Genomic DNA, 19033 nt, shown 5'->3' on the forward strand with positions numbered 1-19033 from the left:
GCAAACCCCGCCGTCAACAGCATTAAGGAGCCTGTGGAATTGGATATCGGAATTTAGGTTCCGCCGAGATGGACATGCTGTTACACTACTACTACTACTACTAGTACTACTAGTACTGCTTGGACTACTTAAAGGACCAACCAGAGAGGCGTTCATGGGGAGTAACTGTCAAAAAAAGACTGGGGGGAGGGATTGACTTAATAGGTTATAGGATGGACTTGCATTTCAAAGAGGAAAGCATACACATGAACAAGACTTGGAGTACTGCGGATGGGAAGGCACATTATGCGAGGAACGAACCACGGGCAATGGAAGGGGTGGTAAACCCCATTGACGAAATACCTCGAGCAGATCTCCTATAGATGCTTTTCGACCCGGAGTATCACAATACATAAAGATACCCAAGACGAACCAGGTTTAGCATACGATCTCACACTCGGTTGGATGTCAGCAGCTGTAACTACATACCCACGCGTGGTGGTCCGTGTTCTCAAATCCGCGCACGGATAATTCCCAACGTCTGCTTACGTAACGAAGAGTTTTCTCTAGCTCCCGGTACGATTGATCAATTGAGTAAGGAAGCTCACCACCTTGGACAGACCTCGATCGCAGACCTGTCGCCAATCCGCCCAAAATGCATCAACAGGCTCTGCGATCGGCCGGCAGCCGTATAAAGCCAGACGTGGTCGCCATCAAGACCTGCATCCGAACATTCTCCACCACCCAGCTGCGTGCCGCGACCGAGTCGAACCACAATGGCAACAGCACCAACCCTTCCAAGCAGCAACCGCAACCGACCGGACGGGAACGATCCCGCGCCGCCGCCAGCGAGATTGGCCAACTTCTGAGGGGAGGACCCGGCGGAGGAAACACTGCGTCGTTCGCCGCGGCTCCCAAGGCCAAGGTTATTGACTTCAAGAGCTTGCCCAGGGGGAGAGGCGGGTCCAACTTTGTGAAGGTGCCGCAGGGGTTCGGGCGTGGCGGACGCGGCCCGGCTGGTGGCCGAGACCTTCCTGCCGGTTTCTCGGCCGGAGGACCGAACGTTGAAGGACAACCCAGGGGAGGTAGAGGCGGCTTCGGCGGCCGCGGCCGAGGCGGTTTCGGCGGTAGGGGAGCACGGGGAGGACGCGGTGGGCGAGGCGGTCGCGGCGGCGCCGCGGGAAGGAGGAGACGAGGCGACGGCGAGGACGGCAACGACGTCGACAAGAGGCGTAACCGCGCCGAGGACTTTGAGCGCTTCTTCCGCCCCGAGACGGCCGAGGAGCACCAGTACGTCCAGTCGCGCGACCAGGGGCTGCCCCAGGTCTTCAACCCGTCCATCACGGCCGAGTCGCTGCTCGGCTACGCGCCCGCCATGCCCATCGACTCCGCCGCCGCCAAGGCGAGCACCGTGCTGACCGCCCTCCGCGACGTCGCCGGCCACGCCGACTACACGCCCGAGAGGTGGCAGGAGACGCAGCACACCGCCGAGGAGCTCGCGTACAGGGGCAAGGGCATCTACTTCTTCAGCGACCCCAAGGAGAAGGAGGCGTTCATCAAGGCCGTCAAGGAGGCGCCCGAGGAGGGGGCGTCCAAGGACGTCAAGGCCGTGCGCGAGGCCAAGCTGGAGCAGGGCGCGGAGAAGGCCGTGAGGGAGTACATTGTTGAGCAGGTCGTCAAGGGCAAGCACCAGGCCCCGCAGTTCGTGGAGAAGGGCAGCCGGGACCCGGCGGCGACGGCGAGGTATTCGCACCTGCACAACGAGACGTACACTACGGCGGACGGGAACAAGTTTGACGTCAAGATTGCCTCGCTGGTGGCCAAGGGCAAGCCCAAGGCCGCCGCCGGGGGCAAGGCCGCGAGGGCTTGAGAGGATTGAGGAGTAGGGGGATTCGGGGGGGTTTGGTGACGGGCGAGAGTAACGATGGAGCAGGCCCCGTTGTAGGATTAATCAAAAGGGGGTGGGATAAAATGTTGTACATTTAGATCTGAAAGTCTCTTCTACTGTACACTACATACGGAACTTTTTTTTGAGAGAGACTCTTGCATCATCGCCGCCACCTTAGCAACGTGGGAGAAAAAAAAAAGATTTCCGCTTCAGACATGGTCATTTGTGCAAGATGCTCGGGGCGATTTTTGCCTTCCCAAGGCAGAGAGGGACAGAGAGAGGTGTGATCAGCCCTGGAGCTTCCTGACGGTCTGCTGCTCAGCCGTCTCAACCGCCCTCATCTCCTTGTCCTGCAACTTCTGCAGCTCCTTGTCGGCCCTCCTCTTGAGGTCCGGCACGATGCTCGCCTCCTTCTGCCACTTGGCGTGGACCTTTTTGCGCTTCTCCGTCACGGTGCGCATCTTCTCCCTCCACGCCTGCGCGGCGTCCTTGGCGCGTCGGACGATGACGTCCTTGTTCTGGGGCTCGACCTTGAGGATCAGCTCGAGCTCGTTGTCCGGGTCGCGCTGGGGCTGCTGGTTGAAGTCGGGCGAGGCCTGGACGGCCGCCATGACGGGCTTGACGTAGTCCTTTTCGTGGAGGAGCAGGCTCACGGTGCGGCCGCCCGGGCGGGGCACGATCTCGGCGATCTCGCGGAGGGGGAAGGTCGAGGGGTCCTTCTTGGAGGGCTGCACGGACAGGGCGCCGATGGCGTCGGGGGAGAAGCGGTCGCCGGACTGCAGCTTGCGGAGGATGTCGGTGTGGAACGTCGCCAGGGACACGAAGCGGGATGCGACGTCGGCGAAGTTCAGCGGGTCGGCCGGGTCGGGCTTCGGGTGCTTCGAGCCGGGCAGGTCGTCGTGGTCCGCGTCGTCGGCGGATGGCGCCGAGTGGGAGGTTCGGGAGACGACCTCGGGAGAGTCGTTGGTTGGGTATTGGGGGGCCTTCTTCTTCTTCTGGAGAGCGGCGGACTGGGAGAAGGGGCGCGTCGCGGCAGCGGGGGTTGCGCTGTGCTGGTGCCGCGGGAGGAGGTTCGAAGCTGCGACCACGCGAGCTGCGAGCGGTGATTGGGTTTGGCTGCTGCTCTGGGTCAATTGGGGTTCTTCTCTTGGGAATACAGTGACATGGTACCTTCGCGCAGCTGGTAGGAGGCCATTGGCGCCCCTGAGGAGCGAATTGGGGGTTCTGAATCCTCGCATGATGTGCTGTTAGGCTGTTGTTGGTTGGGAGCTATTCAGCCTTCACAGTTTGAACCGTTCGATGTGACGTACCAAGGTCAGCTTTTGGAGTTTCAATGGATCCCCTGCTCACGACCCTTGCACGCAAGGGTCTATGAGCGCACAATTTTCCGCCTTATTCAACAATAAATGAAGGTCGATTGGCCCAGCGGTCTAAGGCATCTGCTTTACACGCAGAGGATCGCAGGTTCGATCCCTGCATCGATCATCATAATATTCTTTTGCCGAATCTTTTTTTTGGTGTTTTGTCCTTTGAGCTTGCGACTTGCTACATCGTTCGCTCACACCAGAGCGTTTCCTTTGGCAAGAGTTGAGGAAGGAAGAAGGCACAAGCGTTTCTTCTTTCTAATTGGCATTGGCATCGGCTATTACACCCGCCAGCTTTAAATTTTTGGCGCGGGGCACATTTCGTTTAGGCGCATCTCCCTGCCGCACCCTCTGTCGGCCCAGTCGCGCTTTTCCCCAAGCACGCGACGTCAGTGGGAGAGGCTGATCCTTCAACCACCATCCACACAACGCTCAAACCTCAACCATGGAGATCGAGGTCGATGAGGATCTCTTGCGGACGGTGGCGTCGGGTGGCCAGATGGACTAGTGAGTACAGCCATGTGTCTACCATCATTTCTGTTGATCGGCAGCTAACCTTACCTACGCGACAGCGGATTATGGCCCGCCCTATCGCAAGGAATCATCTCGAGGCTAGATAAGGTACGTCCTGCTCAGCTACCTTGGGGTTCACCCGCCCAACCCACGATCGCACTTTTGTTTTAGACCTCCTCGTAGGGCGCGCTCACATGTTCGCATCGCGAATGTCTAGATCGCTCACAATGAATTTCCTATCCCGAATCTGCCCAACCCTCAGCCCATTAACGCGCCAGGCCAACAACCACGACTCCTCTCGCCGCTCCCCTCGTCCTCTGTCGACCTGCCCAGCAGCCAGCCCTCGTCACAGGATGCCGACAAGGAGAACAGCCAGCCGAACGTCCCGTCGTCGACGGCCCCTGCCGAAAGCGAAGCAAACACCACCGCCGACGCGCCGCCTGCTGCTCCCGGATCCCTCCCGGCCCAGATTGAGGCCATGCTCATCGAGATCAACGCAATCCTCTCGACCTTCCCAAAGTACCCGCCGCACACGATCCAGCGCCTCGCCGAGCTCGTGCTTGAGCCTCGCCGCTACTACCGACAACTGGCCTCGTACCTGCACGCCGTCGACCGCGTCGTCCACGTCACCAGCGGCGCAAACACTTACCCCCTCCCGCCTGCCATCCCCGACATGTCCACCATGACCCTGCTGTCCAACGGCAGCGCGAATGGGCAGGACAGCCTGGCCATGTCCGTCGCCTGGAGCAACTCGACAAACTCGGTCGCCTCCACGGTTGGCACGGACGAAGCCCTCGGCGGCGCCCTACTAACCCCCATCCCCTGGCTCACCCGCCGCCCGAGCCCGGGGTCCGCCTCGCCGGCCTCCTCTAACGGGGGTGGCCCGGCCGAGATCCGCACCGAGTCGACAGAGACCATTGACGGCCCCAACGGAGTCGGCAGCATTGAGACCGTCAGCGTCAGCGTCAACGGTATACCTTCCATGGGTGCCAGCAGCAGCAACCGCGCAATAACACAAGGTGAGTTACTGCGACAAGAGCAGGAGCAGGGCGTCGTTCCAGTCAACCAACTCGTGCGACAAGCAGAAGAAGCACAACACGCCGCCGCTTTGCGAAGCGGGGACGGCGGCAGAGCCGGTAGCCCCGAGGCTCAGCAGCAGCAGCAGCAGCAGCAGGAGGAGGCCTCCGCTGCAGCCGCCAATGCTGCTACGGCTGAAGAAGACAACGAGGTCCCGCACGCTCGCGGGCCCGAGGAGATTGGAGTCGACGACCTCGGCCCACAGAGTGTGACGACGAGCTTTCTGGGCGGGCCTGGTGGTGAGATGCAGGGTATTGATGTCGAGGCTGCTGTGGGCCGCAAGGCCGAGAAGACGCAAGCGACCCCTCCGCCCGAGAATGCAAAGCAAGAGGATGCGGATTCAGAGCTGGTCGCCGACGACGCGGCTTCCGACACGAGCGTCACGTCGCATCCCAAGCGCGATGCCGACGAGGAACTCGACGGTCTTGCGAGTAAGAAGATCAAGGAGAGTGAGGGTGACGTTGCCACTGCGGGTGAGGCGCCGGAGCCTGTGGTTGCGTCGCCAAACAAGGGAGACGAAGTAGATGAAGGGTTGGCGGAGAAGGAGGTTGAAGCTGTGAAGCCCAAGGCGGACGAGGACGATGAGAAGGAGCCAGAAGCGAAGAAAGGCGATGTGGTGGCCGAGGCCACAAAGGAGGTTGAGTCCACAGCCGACGCTGCCAAAGAGTCGGCCGACTAAGGAATTATCTTGCTTGAGTTGGAAATGCATGCCGCGCACGTTTAGGGGGCTATGATACCATGAACCACTTTCACCGAACCCCCTCCCCCCTCCTCTCTGTTTATTGAGTTCTTTCGCATAGTTATGTGTCGTGGGTAGGTAAACCTGGCGTGTCGATGCCGCACGAGATGGGAATGAGACCAGGCGCAGTACTTGAACACTACATGTATCCGTCACAAATGGGAGGGCTCTGCACGCCACTGCTGCGCCCCTGCAAGTGGGGAAAATCATGGGCGAGATGAGAGAAGATGCCTTCATTAACGAGGTGTATGGTAGTCAAGTCAAACGCCTAGGGTAATAACAGCAAATGCAGTCGTCCCGACCGCACGGGTACAAAAACGAAGCCAACCTCCCGAGACGCCTTGCCGTCCATGATCCATCGCAAACCCAGATTTTCGTTCCCGCCCCTGTCAACGCCTGCGCTCGCGTGCTTCTTTACAAAACCCTCGTGATACTCTCCTTCGTGATGACACTGTTCTGCTTGTCGTCTCTCCTGACCCGGAAGAAGCTGTCGCAGAAGTCGCTGCAGCGCATGTGCCGCAAGAACTCCTCGTCGTGGGTGATGACGATGAGCTGGAAGTTGCTTTGCGCCTGGCGGGCCTTGATGATGGCGTGCAAGCTCTCGGCAAGGCTCTTGATGTTGTCCTTGTCGAGGTTGGTGGTCGGCTCGTCGAGGGCGATAAGCCCGCAGTTGACGCCAAAACTCTCGGCGAGGGCGAGGCGGATGATGATACTGGCGAGCACCTTCTGGCCAGCCGAGCAACGGCCGCGCATGTCCATCTCCGTGTCTTGCTTGACCATGCAGACGCGGTAGTTGTATGAGCGGCGGCCCGTCGTCGCGTTCTCGTTGTCGGACCGGATGAGGATGGTGTCGATGTCGGTGCCCTGGTACGTGCTCTGCCACAACTCGCCTGCGATGCGGTTGACCTCCTCCATCTTGAGACTGTGATACTGCATGATGGCCTTGTCCAAGGCGGCACTGTAACGGCCAAGGTCCTCGATAGCAGCCTTGGTTGTCTCGACCTTGATGTGTGACTCGCGATACTTCCTGGCAGCGCTCTTGTACTCTTGCTCCCACTCTGCTATGAGCCGAGCAAGTTCCTCGTCCTTGGTCTTCATCTGCCCCATGATGGAGCCGCGGTCGGCAACCAGCCTGTTGTGGCGGTTCTCTAGATGCTTGGCTTCGGCTATCAGCGTCTTGTAATCCTCGGCTGCGTCACGCGACTCCAGCTCCTCGATATCCCCCCGGAGGATCTCGAGTTGCTGTAGGTTCTGGCGATACTTGAGGTTGTTGCTGATGTTCTGCTTCTTGCGGTCGCCATTGTCAATGTCCTGCTTCAGCTTGTTGGTTCGCACAGTCAGGTCTGAGATCTCCTTGTCAAGAGCAGCGATCGACTTCTCGAGGCTGGCGATGGCGCGCTGGTTCGCTGCCAGGTTGGAAGGACCGCCACGATCGACGTAGTCCTGGATGTCGCTCTCGACCATCTTCAGCTCAGTGACAGAGTCGGCAACCTTGTCCCGCTCCTCTGCAATTGCCTGCTCCTTGGCACGGCCACGACGTAAGGTGTCGTCTCGGACCGACCGGGCTTCGGCAATCTCAGGCTCGATAGACTCCAACTCTTGGTCTGCCGCACTGATCAACTCCCGTTGGTTGGTTTGATCCTCCTTGAGGGTTTGAATTTGATTCTGGAAGTCCTTTTTGCGCTCCAGTTGGTTCAGAGCCTTGCCCAGCTTGTTCCTCAGCTCACTCTTCTCCAGCTCAAGTGCATTGACCTGGTCCTTCATCCGCTGTCGATCAGTCGTGGTCTTCGAGATCTTGTTCTTTATCGACCTGATCTGTTCATTGCACGATGCCTGAAGCTCGTGGATCTCATCAGCGCTCCTGCTGACCGTGCCGGATGATTGCTGAGACACGATTCTGTCGACCTGTGCCTCGGAATCCTTGATATCCTTGAGGGCCTGCGTGATGTTGATGACCGTCTTGTTGAGAGATTCAACGTCATTCAACTTCCCTTCCTCGGTGCTGACAACGGCGTCATGCTCCTCCAATTGCCTCTCCAGAGTCTCATGCTCGGCCTCAAGAGAAGCAGCCTCATCCTTCACAGAAGGGAGCTCTGCCATTAGCCTCTGGTACGTCTCATACTGCGTCTTAACCTTGCGCAATGAGTCGAGAATGGCGGTCGAGTTGGCAAGGTCTTCTTCCGCCTTCTCCTTTTTGTTTGGGTCAAGAAATTTGACCAGCTTGTCTGAGAATCGAGACTTGGAGACATTTGACTTGTCGTCGAACTGGCGGTCGCAGAGCCGACACTTGTTCTTCTCCTGCAGAGTCTTCTGACAGCCGCGGTAATAGTCTGCCAGGGCGTCCAGGAGGCTGATGTCAGTGGTGTAAGTTTCCACGTCTTCTTCGTGCATCTTGAATTCCTCCTCGTAGTCCTCAATGGTGGCTCCGTCTCGGACCGTTTGGAGGGCGCTGACGACAGCGTTGCGGCAACGCTGTGCCTCGTCGGTTTTCTTCGAGCCGACGTCCTTGGCGCTCTTGAGCCTGAAATCGACCTTCTGCTGCTTGTCCCTCGCCGAATCGCGCTTCTGGCGGGCTTCGGCAACAACTTTGTTCTGGCGTTTCAAAGCATCATGGAACTGCGCCTCGAGGGTATCCGTCTGCCAATTGGCCCCAACATGCGTGTCTAGCTTGGGCTTCCACGTGTTTGTGAGGGTGTCTAGCTTGCGTTTGCGATCCGACAGTTCCTTCTTTCTCAGGTCCAACTGCGCTCGCTCAGAAGCAAGCCTCGTGCACTCTATCAGTTCGCGGCCAAGCTTTTCATTCTCGCTCTCGAGCTGCCACAACTTTTCGTTCTCTTGCTGGAGCTGGGTGTCCAAATCAGCACTCGCCAACGACTCGTTTGCTTTCTGTAGTCTGCTCTCAACATCCTCAAACTGGCTGTCCAGGATTGCTTTGGCGCCTTCATCAATATCCAGGCGGTTGATATCCATCTGCAAGACGTTGATCCGCTTGTCGATGGCAGTCATCCGCTGCTTGGAGAAAACACGGTTCTGTGTTGTTGTTGCCTTGCGACCCTCAAGGTCGGTGATAACACTTGTTGCCTCATCCAGTTCGCGCCCGTTCTCTTTCTGCAAACGCTCCAGGTCACGTTTCTTTTCAGCCAAAAGCTTCTGGATTCGCTCGTTGAAGGTTTTGATTTGGCTGTCCTCCAGATCGCCATCATAGCCCCGGAATCCGTGAAGCTCTGCGGCATCCCGAACCAGCTGCATGCGGGACTGTAGTTGTCGTTCGTACTTGTCTTTGTCGGATTGATGCTTTCCTTGCTCGGCGAGCTTTGTAGAGAGCTCTTTGCGAGACTGGGTCATGTCTTTCTGCAGCTCTGCGTATTGGGCTTTGTTCTGATCCGCTTCTTCCTGGTACCGGGACATGCGTTCTTCGTACTGCGCAAGCGCATTCTCCAGGTGCTCGTCATCCTCGGGAAGCTCCTCGAGGGTCATCTTGATGTCTGCAATAGAGCCCTCGCGATACTTGAGCTGGTCCCTCTTGAACTTGAGGTCGTTGACAATGCTTAAATAGCTGTTGGCCTGCTCATGTTTCTCGCGAATGTGCTCCTGCAGCTCTTCCATCTCTAGCGAAAGGGCATCGCACTTGTCCCTGGCCTCCTCGATGTCGTTCTGCAACGCCATGGAGCGCTTCTCGGCGCGATCGCCCATTTCCTTGTTGATCCTGTCTTGCTCCTCAAAGATCTTGAGCTTTGTAAGCTCTTCACCTTGCTTCCTTCTGAGCAGCTTCAGGTTGTCGATGGCTTTGGTATATCGCATCGCCTCGAAGATCTGGTCAAACTGCTTCTTCAAGGCTGCGGGTTCGCTCATGGGCCAGAGAGACTCGTCCTGGTGACAGAAGATGACGTAGTCGAGTATGGCCCTGGAGACACCAAGCTCTCTCGGGATGAACTCATCCATCTGAGCGACTCTGGAGGAGATGACAGTGCGCTCGCCATTGTTATTGTAGACCAAAGATCCTTCGAGGGTCTTCAGTGCTCGTGCGGTTTTCTTGACGGTCAACTGAAGACTCCGCGTAGAGACGCACTTAAGGCCGCTAGTCGAGGTAAATGCGAGCTTCACCTGCGCCAGCACTTCTTTCTCACCACACAACTAGGAAGGTGTCAATTTTGCGCCGAAAGGGATGAAATGGGGGAAGCGCCAAGGTGCACGCACCTTGGGATCGTGGACAAAGGCGCCTCCTTTGCTGTTGGGTGGCTGCTCGCCGGTAGTGGCATACTTGAGACATTCGATGATGGTAGTCTTTCCTGAGCCGTTATATCCGACGATGAGGGTCAACGGCGTGTAGAAGGAAATGGTTTCGCGGCTGCCGCCAAAAGAGCGGATGCCCTGGACGGACAACTTATCGATTTTGGACATGGCGGGCTGTGCCTCAAGGGGCCAATTGCCATGCAAAATGTCGGAGCGTCACAGTTGAGGGAGTTGAGGCCGAGGTTGAGACGGGATGAGAGGATGAATGAAGGAGGAGGCGGTGGCTCCGTTTTATTACTTGAAGTTGTGCTCGCTGCCTTGAACCAGGCTGCAGTCGGCCGATGGGTGAGAGGTGGTGGACGTGCGTAGATGAGGCGCGAGGCGTCAAGAGTGGGACGCGTTGAGTGAGATGCGAAAAAGCGTGACTTCGCGCCGCTTTTGCCTGCCTGCCTGCAGACACAGATAAGACATGGAATGTAGTGAATGAGGTCCCATAATACGGCAATGCAGAGGCTGACTAAGGCAACGGCTGGCACCGAACCCACTCTGGCCGTGGAATACGGAGTTGACCCCGAGAAAGCACACATAACTTTCATCAGATCAGGTCGACTTTTGAGAAAGGGACCGGCACAGGTTATACAGCGTCAACCAGGGGTGTCTCAAGTGTATTCTAAAGCTTGCGACAGCCGGCGATGAGCCGACAGACGGAGGAATCAACATGCACAAACACTACGTCCGTCTCAGAAGTTACCTTAACAAGAGGAGATACGTCTCGGTTGATTATACCGACCGTCTTGCAACACACATTGACAAGGCACCTTTATTATTCTTCCCACGCTGTCTGTCTCCTGTCTGTCTTCGAAAACCGGACTATTCATGAAATTCTGTAGTCAATGCCGCACGACGAGACGAAGATTGAATATGCCGATGCGACGACGCAAGACACCGTCCCAGACCCACCCATGGTTGCTCGAAACACGGCACCAAGGCACCTCGTAATCGCTACCCTTTGACCGCTGTATACTCTCGGGGCATTTGCTCCGGGTAGTGACATCCTAGCTAGCGTTTCTCAGGGGATGATCGCTGTGCAACGCCCCTGGAACATCAGCTCTAGAACCACTGTAGTAGACAGCTGGCTGGGCGTGGACCGTGCAGGCCGAAGGCAATGACGTGCCAGCGCGAGGGAGAAGGCGAGAATCCGAGGGGCAGATGATGCCAATTGCTGGCTTTGCCCTGCAGCGGTAGCACCACCACCCTGCTTTACTAGTGTGAGGCAGCTCTGGCGCCGGGACTGGTGCCTCACCTCACTTCACCTCACCTCAGGCTGCACGCCGCTTCCACTGGACAGGCGCCAGCTGGGACCTGCCGAGCAGGAGTTACGGCGGGGGAGGGGACACTGGGGAGGGGGCCACTGGAGAGAGGGGGGTGATCAAAAATTCCATGTCCTAGGGAATCAAAATTGCCATGTGCTCCATTTCCATTTTGCAGTTTCCCATCTTTTTAGGTCCCTGCGTCCTTTCTGATCTCGCCCAGCCAAGGCAATTGTGCCTCAGCTCACCAATTCTTTTTTTTCTTTTCCTCACCCGCTCACCCTTATCCCTCGAGCCCCCGTCCCTCGTGTTTGCTTTCTTTTCAATCTTTTCCCTTTCTTTCCCACCGTTCCATCACGCTTTCCCTCTTTCCGCCTCACTTCTTCTCGCCTCGGCCCACTGCGACCTCGTCTCTGGCCTGGCTTTATTCACCTGATCTGGCCTGGCCTGTCCCGACTCGCAGCTTTCGTCCCACGACAGACAGACGAGGAGGCACGAGAGAAGAGACTGACCCTGCACTCGACCAAGGTTAACCCGCTCAACCGACCGCCAGCGCTTCGTACTGCTAGGTACTACTGCCGTTATCGCACCGCATTGCACCGCGCCTGGTCTGTACTAGCAGCAATCCAGCCCGGCCATTTATTACTACTACTACTACAAAGACCCCTTCTCCCATCTTTGGGAAAATCTCTCTCTCGAACCACACTTGATCTGCCTTATCTTGGTGTCGTCCGGTTTTCCCCCTTCTCCATCATTCTGCTGCACCAACCACGCATCCTGGCGCCATCTTCGAACTCGTCATCTTTTTTTTGTTCCTCTTTCGGCGAATAGTCTGTCCACAAAGATATGGAAGACTAAGCATTGTACCCGTCGATGCACAAAGCCCCATATCATCTACCTCCTTGACCTAGTTGATTCTAGGCCCCGTCGGATCCGAGTTCTGCTCCCCCGAACACAGCCCAAGCTTATCTTCAGTCGCCGTCGCAGTCTCCGTTGCTGTAGCTGGGCACTTGGTGGTCGCCCGCACACGCAAGCTCTTATCCCGGCTGGAGTGAAAACTACCCCAGAGAGTTACAGTGCCGTACCGTGAGGTGACCACGTTCTGCCCTAGGAAGCTCGCCCCCGATATCGACCCACGGCGCAAATCGCCAATGCCTTTGTTAAAAGTCTAGGCCACCATCGGAACAATCCCACAACCATGTCTCACGGGCCACCTCAGCCTCCCCGGGCCAATTTCTTTGGCTTCGCGCCCCAGAGCGCGTTCTCTGCCTTTGATGCTGTTCGTCCCACCCGCTTCCCTTGCCTATTGAATTCAATTCCTCGACTTTCCTTCGACCGCCTCGCTTACCTCTCCTCTTCCCACCCGAACCCCTGACCTCCCGAACCCCGGCGCATCCTCTTAGACCCCATACAATCCGCTCCAGACCGCCCCCGACGCCGCGCTGACGCAATGCAGATGGCTGAAGCCGACTCCAATATGATGTCCTCTCTTTTGGACCCAACAGTGTACGGAAGCTTTGACGCCATGTCAATGAGCGTCGACAACCCCGACGACAGCGCCATGTCCGCCTTCAATTTTGCGGCCAACGCCCCGATGTCCGACGGTCCACCCGACGACCCTCCTTCCATGGGCAATACTTATTCAAACAACGGCGACGACGCTTCCGGTATTGTCAGTGCGGGGCCGCCGCCCGCCGGTGGCCTCGCCGCGCAGGCTTTGCAGCAAGCCGGCAGCACCCTTACCGAATTCACAAAGAGGCGGAACTGGCCCGCCAAAGTCGTTGAGGAGCTCAAGGACTTCCTCCAGATTCTCGACGCCAACGGTCGCATACGATATGTGTCGCCGAGCATTCTGAATCTGACAGGCTACACCGCCGAAGAGATCACCGACACCTTCCTCAAAGATCTTGTCCATCCAGACGATGTGGGCGTGTTCGTCGCCGAGCTGAACGAGTCCATAGCATCGGGGAACCCCTTGCGCCTTTTCTTCCGGTTCAAGAAGAAGGACGGCAAATACGCCATTTTCGAGTCAGTAGGCCATGCCCACATTGCTGCAGCCAAATTCGCGCCGAACCCGCACAATCAATCGCCGTTCTGTCAGGCTGTGTTTATGATGTCGCGCCCATACCCGACAAAGAATGCAGGCTTGCTGGACTCGTTTCTAGAACACAAGATCGAGAACGAACGCCTGAGGAGACGCATCGCCGAGCTGCGCAGGGAGGAAGACATGGAAAATGAAGAGTCGCAGAGGCAGTGGATGCAGAGCCAAGAGGGCAGGTCAGACGTGACCCCGTCGGAAACCACCATGGCTTCCGCTCCTAGCGCCATATCTCGCGTGCCCGACGTGCCCGACAGATCATCGGCCCTGAATGTCGCACTCACACGCGAGGCTCTTGAAGGCGTTGCAGGGAGCCGCCCGGACTCGTTGAAGGATAAAATGGCTAGATACGAGGGAGCCTCACACACGGATACTATCGAGATGTTGACTGGGCTGAGGTACATTGAGGGCGAGAGAAGTCGCGGTATTACAACAGGAAATGCAAGCCCAACATTGATCAAGGGCGACGCCGGCATAGCTATTCCACTCGACCGGGACCCTCGAACCGGTGACAAGAAGAAGAAGCTCAAAACTTCGGAGGAATACGTCTGCACGGATTGTGGTAAGCACCAGCCCCGGTCTTATGTTGGCAGTTGCACAAAAACACACACACACACACACACACACACACACACACACATATCCTGACCATGATCATTAGGTACCCTGGACTCTCCCGAATGGCGTAAAGGCCCAAGTGGCCCCAAAACGCTATGCAATGCTTGTGGTCTGAGATGGGCCAAGAAGGAGAAGAAAAACAGACATGGCGGCAATAACCATGGCAACCATCAGGTAGGGTCACTGCAAGTTGAGCATAGTGGCGGTTAAAGTCTAATGAGTCACCACTGGCGCATTGGTCGGCAGATGCCCTAGGAGGGCTGGGCGCGGTTACATACTCTATGGCCGCCGGAGTTGGGCGTTCTGGACGATGGCACGGCGCAAGCTATTGCTTTGACGGACAAATGGTTGTCTGCTACGTTTCCAGCCGCTTCCCCTCCCTGCCCCCTTCTTTGTTTTATTTTGCAGCAATCGAGATACCTAAACACGGCTGGATCATGGGACACGGAGAGTGAGGTCTTTTGGATGAGCAGTTTCAAGAGCGGAATTCAAGCCATGTTGCTTTCATTGACCGAGGAACCATCAATCGAGTCAGGCGCGGCTGGTGCCGAGACGGTACTGGCGAGATGTACCGAAAGTGTTGCCTCCATTGTGGCAGTCTGGCCGGCGGTCAAGGAAGAACCCCGCCCAAGCGGACTGCGTCTGCGGGTTGCGGGAAGAATGATTGTCTGAATACGGGTGCGGGTTTCGGCGGGATGCCTTGCCTTGGCCACAGCGCCTGCGGCCTGCGGATATGCCCCAAGCTCCTGGGAGATGAGACCAGTCAGCTGTCGCCGCGCTCGAGGAGGGCGCTGATGATTCAGCTCTCGACTTCACCTCGCCTCACCTGTACATACACACATGGCCACCCACTGATGGGTGTTGGCACACAAAGGTCGGGGAGGTTTCCTGAAACACATGGTTTTGAATGGAAGCCCTGGATACAGCTAGACAGGCTCCGTCCGTCCTTGCATATAGTAACAAAATCAGGCCATCCCAGCATAGTATCTGTGATTGGGCGGCCGGAGCTTGCATGTGCGGGTGCGACCCAGCTGTATTGATTGACGATGGGTCGCGGGTGGAACTAGGTTGTTGTAAGGGCAGATCAGTTGAGTAGGGGTCCAATGCCGGTGCAAATAGGTACGGCGGCACTTTCCTTGCGTAGCACTGGCCCTGGAGCCAAGCAGCGCTGAAGAAGAAGAAGCAATACAGCTGCACTCGTACAGCCCACTTGACGTTCTGGCCCAGTTCTTTACCGCTACATGGCGCCGCTGATTCAGGTGTTTTGCCAAACGTGCGTAATTTGTGGAATTGGGAAATGGGCCTATAGCCCCTTGAGTGGACAGCTTGCTCAGTTGATGGATTGTGGCTGTGATCGGAGGCCTATTGGATGCTGTGTTGGTTTGTTTCGGCGTGCATGGCCAGCTCAGGGCTCCTGAGACAGCTGATCGCCCGACGTGGCTCCCCTTTCCATCTACAAGAGCTTCCTGCTGGAATCTCCTCGTCTTTTCTTTTTCCTCTTTATCCCTCTGACATTCGATCGAACACACATCTCCTCTCGTCAAACTAGACCATCAGTTGACCGCAAACCTCCGTAATGGATAAGCTCATCAACGTCGCGCAGCAGAAGGCGCAGGAGTATCTGAACAAGGACGACGATGACAAGCCCACGCAGCACCAGCAGCAGAGCTATGGTAAGTTCAACCTTGGCTCCTTCAGCTTCTCCCCTTCTGAACTACCCCACCATCCCCCCCCCACCAATACCCCGCGTCCAGAGAAGCTTCTTTGCTGACGGTGTGAATCCACGAGAATAGGCCAACCTCTCCCCGGCGGTGACAGTTAGTTTTACTTTTTAATTTTTTTTCATTCCATTTTCGAAAATAACGAAGTCCCCAGAAAATCCCCTTCTTTTTTTCTCGGGTTTTAGCACCCGATCAATGAAGGTGGTGGCTGACAACTCGGGCTGCAGAGTCTCACGGCGGAAACTACCCTGCCGGCGGCGGCGCCTTCGCCGACGATGATGATGAGGACGACTACCGCCACGCCGCCGACTCAGCTTCGCGCCGCGCGGGATCCAGCGGCGACTCGGATCTGTTCTCGACCGTACTCGGCGCGCTGACGCAGAAGAAGGGCCAACTTCGGAATGAGGATATTGACGAGGATGGTATGTATCCCCATCCCTAGGCGTTGAAGAGATGCCCGCCTCCATGGTAAACGAACTCGCTGTGCGTGTTGTGCGTGCTGTGCGTGCGTGGAAAATGAGGGTATGTCGGCCGAACATGGGGCTAATATTTCTCGCCGCTGCAGAGGCCGTCAAGAAGCACAAGAAGTTCTTCGGTGACGACGATGACGACGAAAAGGCCGACGACAAGGGCCTCGGCGCCGCCGCCGCTATGCAGGCTCTCAAGCTGTTCTCGAGCGGCGACACGGGCGGGCAGAAGCAGAGCCAGGGCGGGTTCGCGGGACTCGCCATGGCTGAGGCCAGTCGTGTAAGTTTGGTCATACATCTCTCCCCCTTCCTCCCCTCCCCTCCACTCGTGACCGTTTGTGGGGGAAATGGCGGCACCTTATACGTCTTTGTTAAGCAAGCAAGTGGCTGACATGCAAACGCACCCTTGAACAGCTCTTCGACCAACGCCAATCCCAGGGCAAGGTCGCCGATGGCACGAGCAAGGAGTCGGCCGTCCAGCAGGCCGGCGAGATGGCGCTCAAGATGTACTTCAAGAGCCAGGGTCAGCAGCAGGGCGGCTTCGTCGGCCTGGCGTCCAAGTTTTTGAAGTAGAGTAATGTCAATATACGGACAGTTGACGGCATGATAGATTGCTGCTAATGATGAAAATGACGAGGAAGAGGAAGAGGAAGAGGAAGAGGACGAAGAAATGGACAATCTTTTGATTGTTGTCATCCTTAGGGTCGTCGGGTACGGGGGATATAAAGATCCTGACTAGAACTCAAACGCTTGCATCTTCGAACGACCAAATATCATGGCGACACAATTGAACTGGATCTCTGCAACTTCCCATTTTTTTCTTTTTCTTTTTCTGATTAGGTACAGTACAGCTGCGAGATTGCTTCGCTGCCCTCAGACGCTCTTCTTGGCCTCCAGACCACCATTCTTTGTAACCTCGATAACGTCAACCCACCCCTCGGGCCTCTGCCGCCCTTCCTTCTGCAGGTAGGTCTCGGCCTCCTTCGCCCAGGCGAGCAGGTCCTCCTCACATCCCCACTCCGCCATGGCCATCAGACCGGTGGGGATCTTGCCCTCGCCCTGGACGGGGTCGACGTAGCCCACGGGCGCCGTGACGGCCGGGCAGCCGCTGGCGTTGGCGATGTAGACGTAGCTCATGTTGGCGATGGTGACGTTGGCGTCCGACACGCCGTAAGCGTCGTCGCCGGGCTGGCGCGGCCAGCCCGGCAGGGGGGTCGTGGGGGTGACGATGAGCATGCCCGGGTTCTCCTCGTAGAGGAAGGCGAGGTGCTTCATCAGCAGGTCGCGGAGCTGGGCGTACTTGAGGTAGTCGCCGGCGGGGGTCTGGGCGCCGACGGACATGAGGATCTTGTTGGCGTGGTTGATGATGGTCTGCCACTTCTCGGGGTCCGGATGGCGGTGGCGGGCGAGGTTCTGCATCTCGGTGACGCAGGCGGCCGAGTGCATGAGCTGGATCTCGCGGAGGTAGGGGATGCGGATGTTGACGACCGAGTAGCCCTGGGACTTGAAGTGGTCGACGGCGCGGCGGCAGACGGCGGCCACGGCGGGGTCGGTGTGGGCCCACCACGCCTCGTCAATGCCGATGACCTTGGGGGCCGACGGCGAGGGCGGGACGGACGGGGTGAAGAGGCCCTGGATGGGGTCGTCGGGGTTGGGGCGCGCCATGACGCGGTAGGCTATGGTGAGGTCTGCGACCGTGGCGGCCAGGGGCCCGACGACGCAGACGGAGGAGTTCATTGCACAGGTGCGGTGGTGGGAGGGCTTGAGGCCGTAGAGGGAGTTGAAGGAGGCCGGGATGCGGATGGAGCCGCCGGCGTCGGTGCCGACTGCGATGGGGACGATGCCGGCGCCGAGGGCAGAGCCGGCTCCGGAGGATGAGCCGCCTGGGTAGTACGACTTGTTGTGCCAGTTGGTAGGAGTTCCCCAGCGGGGCTGCAATAGTTTAGTTAGCACGAAAGTTTTGTCCACGGCAACCCCCCCACCCTATCTCTTCTTTCCTATGTATGATAGAATGGTTACTTACGTTGCAGCCATTGGTATCTAGCGGTCCTCTAGTCAGCTATGTTCTTGGCTCAGGGACGGGGATAGGAAACGCAACATACCACCACCAAGCTCATGCATGGCGTTCTTGCCCAAGACGATGGCGCCGGCCGCCTCGAGCTGTCTGACGGGCCATATAGTGTTCTCGGCCGGCTTGAACCACGGCAAATCGGGGCGGTACTGCATGCCGTTGTGACTGACGTAGCCCTTGACGTCGGTGTCGTCCTTGACGCCAATGGGCACGCCGTCCAGCGGCCCCAGGGGCTCGCCGCGGCGCCATCGCTCGGTGGAGGCACGGGCGGCGTCGAGGGCGAGGTCCTCACGGCCGTGGGAGGCTACCCAGGCGTCCGCGTAGGGCCCCGTCTCGGGAGGCGGATGGCCCTCGGCGCGGCGGATCACGGGGAGCAGGGCCTGGACCACATCGAGCGGCGTTGCGGCGCCGGAGAGGTAGAGGGCGTGGTAGTCTGCGCTGGAGAGGTAGCGGCCGGGCTGGTCTAGGGGCGCCGGGGAGGTGAGATCCTGGGTCAGCGGCAGGGGATCGGGATGTGATCCCGATTCCGAGAGGGCGAGGACGTCGGGCTGGTGTGAGTGTTAGCGACGTGAGAGCTAGGTTTCGAGCGAGCTTGAGGCTCGCAAGGGCAACGAGGTCATACTTGGAAGCGGTATCTGTAGTCGGGGAGGCCGGGAAGGTCTCTGATTGAGCCAAACTTGGCATTGCGCCAGAAGAAGCGCTGAAGAGCGCCGGAGTTGGCGAGCCTGGTCTCATGGTCAGCGGGTGGTGAGTGGGGCGAGGCAGACGATGCAGAGAACGCACAATGTCGAGCCGATAACGAGAGGCCAGCCTCGGAGGGATGGGTTCTGGTCCTCCTTTTCCGCCTGTGCCTGTATCTGGGTCGGTCCCTCCTGTGCGCCGGGGTAGTTGGCATATTTGCGGTTCGGAGCCATGATTTCGCCTGCGAACCCGGAGTTTTGGCTGGGAATGTTAG

The 19033-nt window shown here is 57.8% G+C and overlaps 7 protein-coding genes across 7 annotated transcripts; 4 read left to right on the forward strand and 3 right to left on the reverse strand.

The window, feature by feature from the left end:
* Window positions 1–634: 634 nt before the first annotated feature.
* On the forward strand, window positions 635–1849 carry EsH8_VII_000808 (uncharacterized protein; the record flags this gene model as incomplete). The annotated part of the gene is made up of 1 exon (XM_083270941.1): window positions 635–1849. The coding sequence occupies one exon, from the start codon at window positions 635–637 to the stop codon at window positions 1847–1849; it is 1215 nt and encodes a 404-aa protein (XP_083128498.1).
* Window positions 1850–2154: 305 nt separating this feature from the next.
* On the reverse strand, window positions 2155–3105 carry EsH8_VII_000809 (ribosome-recycling factor; the record flags this gene model as incomplete). Its single annotated transcript, XM_083270942.1, has 1 exon — window positions 2155–3105. One exon carries the CDS (start codon window positions 3103–3105, stop codon window positions 2155–2157), a length of 951 nt encoding a protein of 316 aa, XP_083128499.1.
* A 571-nt stretch (window positions 3106–3676) lies between these two features.
* EsH8_VII_000810 (uncharacterized protein) lies at window positions 3677–5500 on the forward strand (the record flags this gene model as incomplete). Its single annotated transcript, XM_083270943.1, has 3 exons — window positions 3677–3738; window positions 3804–3852; window positions 3962–5500. 3 exons carry the CDS (start codon window positions 3677–3679, stop codon window positions 5498–5500), a joined length of 1650 nt encoding a protein of 549 aa, XP_083128500.1.
* A 474-nt stretch (window positions 5501–5974) lies between these two features.
* On the reverse strand, window positions 5975–9961 carry EsH8_VII_000811 (uncharacterized protein; the record flags this gene model as incomplete). Its single annotated transcript, XM_083270944.1, has 2 exons — window positions 5975–9694; window positions 9758–9961. The coding sequence occupies 2 exons, from the start codon at window positions 9959–9961 to the stop codon at window positions 5975–5977; spliced, it is 3924 nt and encodes a 1307-aa protein (XP_083128501.1).
* A 2340-nt stretch (window positions 9962–12301) lies between these two features.
* EsH8_VII_000812 (white-collar 2) lies at window positions 12302–14029 on the forward strand (the record flags this gene model as incomplete). Its single annotated transcript, XM_083270945.1, has 3 exons — window positions 12302–12382; window positions 12560–13763; window positions 13863–14029. 3 exons carry the CDS (start codon window positions 12302–12304, stop codon window positions 14027–14029), a joined length of 1452 nt encoding a protein of 483 aa, XP_083128502.1.
* A 1366-nt stretch (window positions 14030–15395) lies between these two features.
* On the forward strand, window positions 15396–16580 carry EsH8_VII_000813 (uncharacterized protein; the record flags this gene model as incomplete). Its single annotated transcript, XM_083270946.1, has 5 exons — window positions 15396–15492; window positions 15613–15636; window positions 15768–15962; window positions 16106–16287; window positions 16422–16580. 5 exons carry the CDS (start codon window positions 15396–15398, stop codon window positions 16578–16580), a joined length of 657 nt encoding a protein of 218 aa, XP_083128503.1.
* Window positions 16581–16880: 300 nt separating this feature from the next.
* EsH8_VII_000814 (amidase signature domain-containing protein) lies at window positions 16881–18992 on the reverse strand (the record flags this gene model as incomplete). Its single annotated transcript, XM_083270947.1, has 5 exons — window positions 16881–17939; window positions 18031–18047; window positions 18110–18626; window positions 18701–18803; window positions 18862–18992. 5 exons carry the CDS (start codon window positions 18990–18992, stop codon window positions 16881–16883), a joined length of 1827 nt encoding a protein of 608 aa, XP_083128504.1.
* Between the last annotated feature and the right edge of the window lie 41 nt (window positions 18993–19033).

Source organism: Colletotrichum jinshuiense, chromosome 7 (genome assembly GCF_051148585.1).
Source record: "Colletotrichum jinshuiense chromosome 7, complete sequence".
NCBI classification, from domain to species: Eukaryota; Fungi; Ascomycota; class Sordariomycetes; order Glomerellales; family Glomerellaceae; genus Colletotrichum; species Colletotrichum jinshuiense.